This window comes from Vicugna pacos, chromosome 9 (genome assembly GCF_048564905.1).
Source record: "Vicugna pacos chromosome 9, VicPac4, whole genome shotgun sequence".
NCBI lineage: Eukaryota > Metazoa > Chordata > Mammalia > Artiodactyla > Camelidae > Vicugna > Vicugna pacos.
Genome location: NC_132995.1, coordinates 14,181,268 through 14,193,918, shown reverse-complemented (window position 1 = coordinate 14,193,918; position 12,651 = coordinate 14,181,268). Strand labels below are relative to the sequence as shown.

Genomic DNA, 12,651 nt, shown 5'->3' with positions numbered 1-12,651 from the left:
CACCCTGAAACTGAGTGGCATACACAAGCATTTATTCTCTTGTTCACAGGTTTGTGAGTTCTCTGTGTTCAGCGTATCTAGTCTGGGCTTGGCTGGGTGGCTGGGCTGCAGAATGGATTTAGATTTGATTCACATGTGTTCTTTCTGCAGCTCAGGCTAAAAGGACAGGGGTTACCAAGACATGTTCTTCTCATGGTGGATCACCAGAGCACAAGATAGATCATAAAATTCCCTTAAAACCTCTGCTCCCAAATATACTACTACGTTAGCCAAAGCTGGTAACCTGCCTAAGCTTAACATTAATTACGCCCACAATCAGAGAGCAAGGCAAAGTTAAACGGTAAAGAATGTGAATGTATAATCCTGTTAGAGGTAAGATGAGGAATTGGGACCAAGATTCCAATCTACAGCATCAAGAAACATACCTCTTTATTCTGGTGACTGCTTTTTAGTCCAGGTTGTCTTTTGTCTGATAATACGTTTTTCAGGTTTTGTTACTGTATTTTCCAGGAATTTCATTTTACAGCCCCTTCTGTTTGTCTTTATACTTCAGGTCTGTCTCTTGTAAAGTGCATATTGCTGGGCATTCCCCCTCTTTTATCCTGTTAGACTATTATTTTAATAGGTGAGTTTAATTCATTTACATTTATTGTGATTGTTGATTTAAAATTTTCTATTATAGCTTCTTTTTTTATTGTGCAGGTTTACCTTTATCCCCTTTCTCTCTCCACTGCTTTGGTTTCTTATCCTGGAATTTTTAACGTGCATATTTAACAAAACCCAAACTTAAGGTTTTAGAACACTTGAACTCCAAACTACCCACCGATTTCTATGTTATTCTTGACTGATGTATCGCCTTCTTCTAATTTTAATTACCTGAAATTAGTAGTAATTCATTTGCTCAGTATATACAGCTGACCTTTGAACAACATGGGAGTTAGAGGCATCACTCCCCCTCCTCCCCTTGTAGTCAAAACTCCAAGTAGAGCTTTACAGTTGGCCTTCTGTATCTTAGGTTTTGCAACTGCGTATTCAACCAACCTCAGATCGTGTAGTATTGTAATACGTATTTGTTGGGAAAAATCTGCATGTAAGTGGACCCACGTAGTTCAAACCTGTGTTGTTCATGGGTCCTGTATGTGTGTGTATTTTTTCAATTGTATTAAAATACAGATAACATAACACATAAAATGTACTATCATAATATTTGTACCCCCACATTCATTGCAGCATTAGTTACTATAGTCAAGATGTGGAAACATCTATCCATTAACAGATGAATGGATAAAATGTGTCATATACGTACAATGGAATACTATTCAGCCTTAAGAAAGAAGGAAATCCTGCCATTTGTGACAACATGGACATTATGCTAAGTGCAATAAGCCAGTCACAGGACAAATACTACATGATTCCATTTACATAAGTTATCTAAAATAGAATCAAAGAAGCAGTGAGTAGAATGGTGGTTGTCGGGCTGGAGGGAGAGGAAAATGAGGAATTGTTTTCCAATAGGTACAAGATTTCTGTTATGTCAATGAATAATTTCTAGAGACCTGGACAACATAGTACATATATTAACAAAATGTTATTGTGCATTTTAAAATACGTTGAGAGAGTAGATCTCATATTAGGTGTTCTTACTGAAAAAAACAAAACAACACAAGGATGTTTTTGGAGGTGATGGATATGTTTAGTACCTTGGTTATGGTATTGGTATCACAGATGTATGTATATGTCCAAACTCATCAGGACATACTCATTAAATCTGTGAAGTTTTTTGTGTATCAGACCTCAATAAAGCTAAAAAATACACAAAAAATTATCATCTTAAGCATTTTTAGGTGTACAGTTTAGTGGTATTACATTTACATTGCTGTGCCACCATCACCACTGTCCATCGGTAGAACTCTTTATCTTGCAAAACAAAAACTCTGTATCCACTAAACAGTAACTCCTCATTCCTTCTGTCCTCCAGTTCCAGGCAACCACCATCCTACCTTTTGTCTCTCTGAATTTGATTACTCTATGTACCTCATGTAAGCAAATCATACAGTATTTGTCCTTTTGTGACTGTTTTTTTTAACTTACCATAATGTCCTCAAGGTTCATCCATATTAAAGCTTGTGTCAGAATGCCCTTCCTCTTCAAGGCTGAATAATATTTCATTGTATGTATATATCACATTTTGTTTATCCATTCATCTGTCAATGGACAGTTGGGTTGCTTCATCTTTTGATTATTGCAAATAATACTGCTATAAGCAGGGGTATACAAACAGCTTTTCGAGTCCCTGCTTTCAGTTCTTTTGGATATATACCCACAAGAGGAATTTCTGGATCATATAGTAATTCTTAATTTTTTGACTGCCATGCTGTTTTCCCTAGTGGCTGTACCACTTTAGCAACATCTTCTATCAGTGGCACACAGACAAAAATAAATCCCTATTTTCATGGACTTTATATGAGGGGGTGGGCAAATGATATGTATGATAAATAAATTATATAACTTGTTAGTGATAATTTCCATAAAAAATAGAAACTATGTAAAAGATATTAGGAGTATATCCCATGCATAATACTTCTCAAAATTTATTATAATTGAATGTTTTCTATTTTATTGTTTCTGTTCTGTCATTCAGGGCAAGGATTAGTCTACTCTCTTGTGTATCTTTTTTACCATAAATTATAAATTAATATTTCTTAATAGCCATTTTATTTATCATCAGATATCAATGTGACATGAGTATAATTCTCATTTCAAATGAAGAGTATGGGAATTATAAATTGCAATTCTTGTTTACTCAAGTTGTCAGGATAGATAGGAAATGGAAGAGCTGGACTTTTAATGCAACTCTCTTTTACTCCAATTCTTGGGTTTTTTGATTCAGCTCTTTATCTGTCACTGCATCAGGCCTGTTCCTTTGCTCACAAAATATATTTGAGGAGCAGATAAGTATGTGAACATCATTATTGTATTTACTTTGTTTCTAAACTCTTGGTGTCTCTATTTGAGCACTTGGTTCAACCTGAGTTGCTGAGTCTTTTGAGTTTTCCAGACTCCTGCTGTCTCTGCATCCAGCATCTCTGGTCAGTGACAACAGGCAATGTGAATTACAAACAAGGAAGCTAATTATTTGGAACTGTATCAGTTATCTATTACTGTGTAATAAGGTACCTCAAAATTTAGTGGCTTAAACAACAATAAGCATTTATTATCTCAGTTTTTGTAGCGAGGAGTGACTTAACTGGATATTCTGGTTGAGATATTTCATGAAGTCGCAGTTAAGTTATTGGCAGAACTGCAGTCATCAGAAGGCTAACTGGAACTGGAGGATTTGTTTCCAAGAGGGCTGCCAAGTTAGTGTTGGCTGCTGGCGTCTCGCTAGGGCTGGTTGAGTGTCTTCTTGGCATGGTGGCTGACTTCCTTCTAAGTACATGGCTCAAAAATGTGCAAGACAGAAACCACAATGTCTTTTATGACTTAGGCCTGAAAGTCATACACTGTCATTTTTGCAATATCCTATTGGTTGTACAGATCAACTCTATTCAGTGTGGGAGGGGTGTATGAAAGACATGAATACGAGAAAACAGTGATCATTCAGGGCCACCTTGGAGGGTGGTTCCCACAGGGATCCAGTGGGAAGACCTCAGTTGAATTTGATTTGTTGTGTCATAAGCCTACAGGTCCTGGCTCCACAAAGATAAGACAGATCTATGATGTGAGTTGAAAGAACCCTAAAGAGCAGGTAACTATTATGGAAAAAGACCTCCTGACCTGAGACCTTCCCCAGAAGTTGAGGAGTCCTGAGATAGAGGGAACCCTGGAATTGCTGGACCTGCACCTATCTTAACTCCTCTGCCTAGAGTGAGAAAGGCCTGAGTGACAGCTCAACCTTCAGAGATCAGCAGTAGCTGTCTGACCGTGGAGCGTTTGATGCAGATGTTGGAAAGGCGAGGTGAGGTGGCTCAGAAATGGGCAGTTTAGGAGAGAGGCCATACATTCATGGACAGAGAGAGTAAAAAGAATTAGGAAATTCATTACTCCTACCAAGAAGGTTCACAAGTTATTGACTGTGCATGGTTGACGTCTGTTTTTTATTTTATAAACTTGACTGTTGTCTTTTTAATAAATTTCAATGTAATTTCTATTTTTTAAAATACGTTTAGATCTTTTTTAAGAGCGCTGTTAAGTATATAACCATAAACAAAAGTTTTCTATTCCATCCCTTCCTATCCCCTGTTCCCACCACCCACAGGCAAACCACTTTGAACTTTTTTTCATCTCTGCTTTTCTGAATAACATCCTCATACTACTAATGTTTGATTTCTGTTTTAGGTATTTCCAATTGACTTTTGACAGTGGAGATAAGAACTATCTGTTTTCTACCTAACCCCTTCCTTGTTATCCCAGCCCACCCCAACCCGCTCTCCTCTTTGCTCTTCTTTCTAATATGGTGTTTTATTAGAGGTTGAATGTTGACCAGATGTCAGGATCTGCATACATTTTCTTTTGGGCTGGTCAGTTTCCCCAGCAGGAAGTTCTAGATTTTGTTTGAGGAGGATAAGCCAGAATCCTGCTTTTGGGAGGCAAAGGAAGAAGTTCGCAGGGGAGCATCTCATCTTTCAACATGACAGCTTTCACCTAATTCCGTTATTTTCTCTACATTGCTTCAACCCAACCTTACATTCACTTCCCAATTTTTCAGTCCCACCCCAAATTCCTGCCTGCAGAAATAGCCATGGGCTCCCTTCCTGAGCCTTTGGACTGTTCAGCCATGGTTTCCTCACTCACCTTCACTTAAGCTTTAGCTTTCTCTAAGTTAGACACCAAGCATCTGTCTGGCTCTCTAGCTTTCAAAATTTTTGTTGACATCTCTTATCTGCTAAAGTCTTCTATATTCTTTGCCCTTGTGAGTTTCATTTTCTTTTGTTACTTTTATTTGCTTGTGTTTTGGAGAGAGCAGAAATAAATGCAAGTATTCAGTCTTCCATTTTTAACCTGAAGGCCCTGAATTTTTTAGGGTAAATAATAAATTAAGTTATTTTAAAATGACATTAGAATTATAACTGCATTTCATTCCATCATATGAATGTTCCATAATGCCTATAACCGGTCTGTGATTAATTTTTTTCCAAATTGTTTATAGTGCTTCATAAATAATTTAATCATTAAATCTTTGTGGTATTTATTATTATATACTTAAGATCAATCTCCTATTAGGAATAATATAGCAGGAGCCTACAGAAATACTATAGTGTCAATGGATTCATTGGGCATCCTATACTTAGCCCTCCAGAAATTACCATCAGACCCTATATGATTAAATTACAAGCCATCTATGTATATTTCAGTGTCTCTATAGCCTGGTGGTGGTGAACATTTCTCAGAGCTCTGAGGATCATTATAGGGGATCTTAGCGCTGGTGATGAAGATTTCTATATTCCTTTATCTGAAGCTCTGAAGTAAATTGTTTTTTATTTCTCTTTCCTCAGCTTGGCATTATCTGGACTGTGCCCTTTTTGAGGAAGAAGAGGATATGACTAGTTCTCTGGAAGAGGATATGACCAGTTCTCTTGTACGTTTTAAGCATTTACTTGTTTCCTGCATTATTTTACAATGCAGTTGCAGTGGCTTACGTTAACCTACTAGAAAGCTGGATAACAAGTGAATTGAAAATCAAGGTGAGGGAAAATGTGGCTAGAAAATCAGAACCAGGGGAAATGTGAGATATGGCTATGCAGAAATAGGTCCATTCAGACTTAATTAAAGTTGAGTTCAAATTTGATTTATGATATGGAGAAGCAAAACCAAATAAGACATAAAGTTCACCCCATAATTTGCACTGTTTATGGGGAAAAACTTACAATTCAAGAAAAAGAGAGGTGTTTCATTGGTACATATTCCAGAGTAACTCTATAATTCTTATAATTTTAACCTCAATTTTTAAAAAGTACATCTTGGCCATAGATTAAAAACTAGAATTATATTCAAGAGTAAATTGAACACCACTTTCAAATGATACTACATGTATGTTTTCTTCAGCTGAAATTTTTTAAGTAGAGCTAAAATATATACTAATATTCTATGGCAAAATCTTACAGTTCTGGTATCTACAACTCTTAAAATGTTTGTTAATGGTCTCAGAAGATGCAGTATTCTTCATCTTCTTGCAGAATGACGCATTTTCCTCTGCTCTTGATTTTTTTGTTTGTTTCCAGCACTGGAATCCCTCACACTCCTGTATTTTAAATATTTACCACTTTACTGCCTCTTTTTCCTCAGCTCCTATCTTTTCCATCCTGAAACACACTTTTTTGACCATATGATTATGTGGCTCATCCAGTTTTTTCTCCTGCAGAGTGGTTTTCTGGACCTAGACAGACTTGGGTTCAAATCTTGGCTCAGCAATTTACTAAGTGCATAATTATGGGCAAGTTTCTTAATGTCTTTGGTCTAAACTACATCATCTGTAAATGGAAATAATAATAATACTTATCCCATAAAAATGTTGGAAGGGTTAAATGTGCATAGTAAGTGCTCCATAAGTAATAGATGTAGTTAATTATTAGCTATATAAATCTTTCCTACCTGAAAAGATCTTTGGATGTGTTGGCTGTATTTACTGACCTACCTTTTTAGTTTAACGTATAAAACTGATAAGATAAAAGAGAGGATGCCTGATTTGGGTTCGCAAAATTAAGCCTTGTCTTCAGTAAAACTCCCATAAATACTGTAATAAGGCAAAACTAGAAACACTTTTTATAGTACATATACAGAAATATACTAGCAATTCTTTAAAACAATAATTAAGAATATAGAAAATTAGGTGAAGGACATGGGGAAGTAGTTGGAAAAAATGCGGATGGCCAATAAATATTTTTAAATAATAATGTCACAAAGAAATAGACCATTAAGATCTGCAGATACATTTTTAGATGTATTTTGAATTAGTAGGTAATGACCATCTTTTATGAGAGGATTCCAAATAATTAGTTCACATGTGCATTTTCTTTATAGAATAAAAAGCTAGAGATAAGAAGTTGTGCTCTACAAATAGGACACTCTTACTTTCAAAGAATTCATGCAGTTCCTTTCAGATACCAGAACCAGGTGTTTTGTTCTGGACTGTCGAATAGAAATGGACTGCCCACATTCCTGGGAATGCAGACCTAAATTCATTCTAGAATATGGATGTAAATATATTCATGGCAGCTTTTATTTATATTTGAATAGACTACATAGTAGCTAGAAAAATCTTTTACAATAATGTTATGTTGTTAATCCTTTTTCTACTTGAAACTAAAGAATTTTAAGAATGCCTACTTCAGTATTAGAATTTATGCAGGTGTCTTTTTCTAATCTGTCACTTATATATATTTTTTTCTGGTTGGGGAGGTAATTAGGTTTATGTATTTATTTATTCTTAGAGGAAGTACTTGGCATTGAACTCAGGACCTCATGTGTGCTAAGCATGCACTCTACCACTGAGCTATAACCCCCCCCTTGTCACTTATATGTTATCATGTATCTTTTGTTGTATAGAAACTTTAAATTTGGATAGTACATCTAGCATATGATAAATACGTGCATCCAATAAGAATTCAGTTAAAATGAATACCAATATTAATTTTGGTAGTTATAGTTAAACTTGGGAGACATTTATTTTTACCTTCCCACATCACTAATCATGGAGACGACTGGCTAAATCTTCTGTCTCCTCAAGATAACATGCACTATTGAGTGACTGTTACATCCTATGGAGAACTTCAGTCTTTCATCCCAAGAGCACTCTTTGAACTGATCTATGCAACATTAGTATTTACTAGTCTTTTCTTTCATGACTTGCCAATGTTGATCTTTTCTAAGATATCTTTCCTAGTATTAAGTTATAGAGATAGTTTCTTTTCATAGCTTTGGAGTATTTTTTAACTGAAGTATAGCTGATTTACAATATTGTGTTAGTTTCTGGTGAACAGCAGAGTGATTCAGTTCTACACATATATATTTTTTCATATTCTTTTTCATTATTGGTTATAAGCAGCTGTTGAATATAGTTCCCTGTGCTATACAGTAGGACCTTGTTGTTTATCTGTTCTGCATATAGTAGTTTGTATCTGCTAATTCCAGACTCCCAATTTATCCCTTTCCACCCCTTTCCCCTTTGGTAACCATAGTTTGTCTTCTGTGTCTGTGAGTCTCTGTTTTGTAAACAAGTTCATTTGTCATTTTTTAAAGATTCCACATATAAGTGGTGTCATATGATATTTGTCTTTCTCTGTCTGACTTACCTCACTTAGTATGATAATCTCTAGGTCATCCATGTTGCTGCAAATGGAATTGTTTCACTCTTTTTTATGGTTGAGTAGTATTCCATTGTGTGTGTCTGTGTGTGTGTGTGTGTGTGTGTGTACACACTACATCTTTATCCATTCATCTGTCAATGGACATTTAGATGGCTTCCATGTCTTGGCTATTGTAAATAATGCTACTATGAGCATTGGGATGCATGTATTTTTTTGAATTAGAGTTTTCTCTGGAACACACCCAGGAGTGGGATAGCAAGAAAGTGAGTTTTGAGTGCAGGAGTTCTTGTGTTTCCAATTATCTGTCTTGAATTGGGGGATATTTGTGGGATCCTGAGACTTCCTGCTGACTTGGAGAAGTACAATGTGTTGGATAAAAATATGGACTCTGCTGCTACACTGCTTGGGCTGGAATTTCAGCTCTACCACATAGTAGCTTTATGACCATGGGAGAGTTACTCTTAACCCTGAGTTCCTTACCTTTCAAATGGACAATAATAGTAGCTACTTCATAACTTTATTAGGTGAATTTTGAAAGTTAATATATCTAAAGAAATTCTAACTGCTTGTACTCAATAGAGACAATGATGATGATGTTGTTGGTAGTAATGATCATAGATCATAGAGATAGTTTCTCAGAAACATTCATTGTGATTCAGCCTTTGGTAATTTTCATTGGTAGTTCTCATTTTTCTATCTTATTTATACTATGTCTTGAATATTCTCCCAAATGTGGGATATACATTTCTTTCTTAGAGGCTTTATAGATAAATATTTTTATTTCCTTATTTGGATATTGAAGTTTTTAAATAAGGAGGAAGAGTTAGATATTTGTGATCAAGTAACATTCTTTTCCAGAAATTTATCATTTGTTTTTTAGTTTCTATTATACCACTCTCATAGTTTTCTCATCCTGTGATTGTAATACAATAAGCAAGAAACAAAAACCTGAGACTCTTTCTTTGATGCTTTACTACTGATAATGCCCTTGGCCCTTTACCCACTGTGTATGTTCTCTACAACCCCTCATATCCTTTAGCCATGCATTCAGCTCCCAATTTTAGGTTGATGGACTGAGAAATTGTCATCTCCCCTCTTTGTACTGCTAACTGCATGGTGGAACATTTCCATCTGGAAAGTCCTATAGAAATTTCAAACTTTGCACATTCAAATTTTCACACCCCTCCTCCTTCCTCCTGCCTTAATTCTCTCCCTTCCCTACATTTTCTGTGTTCTCTTTCTCACTAGATCACACAATTGCTTGGACTGGTTCTAAGCCAGTTACCTGTGAGTCACATCTAACTCTTCCATCTCTGTCACAGTCCAGTGCAAATCAGTGACCACCATTTCCAGTTTCCTGCATAACAGATGAATTACAAAGTTTGCTGACTCAATAATTAACATACTCTTATAGGATACTTCTACTATGGTGTGTTTTCTCCTACAGTATAAATACAAAATTAGGTAAATGTAGAGCTGATATACACTATCTGATCCCTGGATAGTAGCTAAATGAGTTCTTACAGCTTTGACCATAGTGTCTAGTTTTGATGGCTTCAGATTAATTAAGGTTGTGCTTTCACAGGAAACAGTAACATTTAAGGATGTGGCTGTGGACCTCACCCAGGAGGAATGGCAGCAAATGAAACCTGCTCAGAGAGACTTGTACCGTGATGTGATGCTGGAGAACTATAGCAACCTAGTCACAGTGGGTAAGGGTAGCTTTGCAACTTTACATAGATTCTTTTCCATTTTTGCAATGTGTGAAGACTTCAGCTTGCCTGATGTCGTTAACTAGGCTTCCCGTTCGCCATGTGATTGTATGTGCTCGTCTTCAGAGTAAAGGCTAATTGCTTTGTCTCACTGTGGAAGTTCCTCCATTCTTACCTTTCACAGGTTCTCAAGTCCCCAGGACTTAGCCCAAAATCTAGATGACTGTCTCTAGCGTTAACATTCAAGTCCTTTGCTGTCTCCCATTATAGGCTATCAAGTCACCAAACCAGATGTGATCTTCAAGTTGGAGCAGGAAGAGGAGCCATGGGTGGTAGAAGAGGAAATATTTGGAAGACACTATCCAGGTAAATAAGTGAAAAGGCAGGTCTGAATAGAAAGCCACGTGACAGTTGTTCAGGGGGTTGATACCATTTCACATTTTCCAAGATTTTCTTAAAGGCCCTAGTCTTCTAAAGTGCCTTAGATCATTGTGATGCTTTCAGATGCTATTCATACATTAGAGCAATCTTCCTTTTTCAAATTTAAGAAGGCCAGTAGCCCTATCTGATTTCAGGATACCAGAACTTCCCTAATTCATTTACAGGATTTTGTCCCTGTCTCTGATCCGTAGCTCTCTCTTTCCTTTGTGTTCATAGTGTTTTTTTTCCCTCATGCATTCAATATTTCGTGGATGTGTAGTATTTAAAAACAGAGTTGTTTCAGAGTTAGATTCCTTTTCATTTCTTACCTTCTTCCCATTTAGAAAAGCCTCAGTTTTGTAACAGTATTCACACTTTCCATTGCATTTCACAAACCTCATAATCCCATATAGCTTTGTTTTCTTTGTTTAGTTTTGTGTCGGGGGGAGGGGGTTAGGTTAATTTAATTAATTAATTAATCTATTTTAATAGCAGTACTGGGGATTGAACCCAGGACCTAGTGCATGCTAAGCTCTGCCACTGAGCTAAACCTCCCAGCCTTACCGCGCCTACACCAAACTTTAAAAGTTTCTGGATTACAAATTGTTGCCTTCTTTTGCTTATTCCCACCTTTCATTCCTTTCAATTTTTTTGAAAATATAACATATGCACAGTTGGTTAAAAATATAAATAGTCCAAAAGATAACATTGAAGAGTGAGTCTCTCTCTTATCCTTGACACTCAGTCCCTTTCTTTTCTCAGTTGCATACAGTTCTTTTTCAGAGTTGTCCTGGCTCTTCTCAGTTGTTTATTTTACCATATGAATTTTAGGTTCACCTGTCTATTTCCAGAGAAAAACCTGCTGGATTTTTTGTTGGGAATGTGTTAGAAGTATAAATTAACTTTCAGAGAGTTGACATCTTCATAATGTCAAAGTTTTCTATCCAAGAACATAATCTGTTTCTTTGTTCAGATCTGTCTATTTTTGTGCCCTTCAGAAATGCTTTCCAACATTTCCTTTGTAACTTTTGTAAATTTCTTAGTAAGGTTTATAGCTAAATAATAGACAAGAGAAAAAAAATCAGTACCAGAAGAATTGGAAAGGACCCTGTAAAAAACCATCTTTATTTACAGATGATAAGATTGTATCCCCATAAAACACATGGGAATCAACTGCAACAAATAGTAAGAGAATCCAGAGAGATGGTAGGTTATCAGATTAACAAATAAAAATCAGTGGTGTTCATGTATACTTCAACAATTAAGTAGAAGTTATAAGGAAAAGGAAACCACATTTATAGTCGTAACAATGTGGATGAAGTACTATTCTGGGCTTAGATATATGGCAGTGTACTGAACAAAGTCCTGTCCTCATGGAGCTTGTAATTTAGTGTGAACTAGTGTCTCTGAGGTTTTGCATGTAAGAAAATGCCTTTTTAAAAAACCTTTCTATTTAGCTGAGATTTGGCTGTGTACGTAATTCTTGAGCATACTGTCTTCCCTGGACGTTTTTGTAGACAGTTACCTAAGGACTTTAGACAGTCCTTTACTGTCTCCTGGCTTTGAATGTTGCTTGGAGAAATCTGAAACTCGATTGTTTCTCCTCATAGGTGACTTTATATATTTGCTTGGATGCCCATAGATTTCTTTTCTTTTTAAGCTTTAGAACTTTATGAGACATATTGATCAGTCAATATCGGAGTTTCCTTTAAACTTACATATTCATGTTTTTTGGTTTCTGTAGTGTCATTGCATAGATCTGATGCTGGTTCCTTTTATAACTATCATTCCTCATCTTTGAATCAAAGATTATTTCCTGCTGGACCCACTATTCACAGAAGGAGAGTGTTGAAGATTGTCCAGAAAAATGCTCTGAGCTAGTAGGAAGCTTCTGTTGCTCATTTGACCTCTTTTATCACAGAGTTTTGTGTTGAAAGTTGGGTTGCCCTTTACTTCTCCTGAATCAGAGATTATCAGTTGCTTGCTTCCTCTGGCACTTAGTATCTCTTCTGCACCCCAGTGCCAGCAGCCTACTTGTACAAGAATAATGTCTATTTCACATCTCCCTGTTTAGCTCTTTCCTACCATTTGACAGGGCCAGATGAAGACCATGATGTTCCCGCCTGTTATAAACACATCTGGATCCCATTGTTGCAAAACATGACTCATTCATTCTGCCCATAGGGTGTGCCTTCTGTGGAGAACGCTGTTCA

At 36.3% G+C, this 12,651-nt stretch overlaps 1 protein-coding gene across 1 annotated transcript in view; it reads left to right on the top strand.

The window, feature by feature from the left end:
• The window catches only part of LOC102540955 (uncharacterized), an 84,736-nt gene that overhangs the window by 23,263 nt on the left and 48,822 nt on the right, over positions 1-12,651 (top strand). Inside the window, exons 2-4 of the mRNA XM_072966411.1 lie at positions 5,496-5,578; positions 9,892-10,018; positions 10,289-10,384. Of these exons, the coding sequence (XP_072822512.1) occupies positions 5,496-5,578; positions 9,892-10,018; positions 10,289-10,384 (306 nt within the window). The remainder of the gene's footprint in view (positions 1-5,495; positions 5,579-9,891; positions 10,019-10,288; positions 10,385-12,651) is intronic.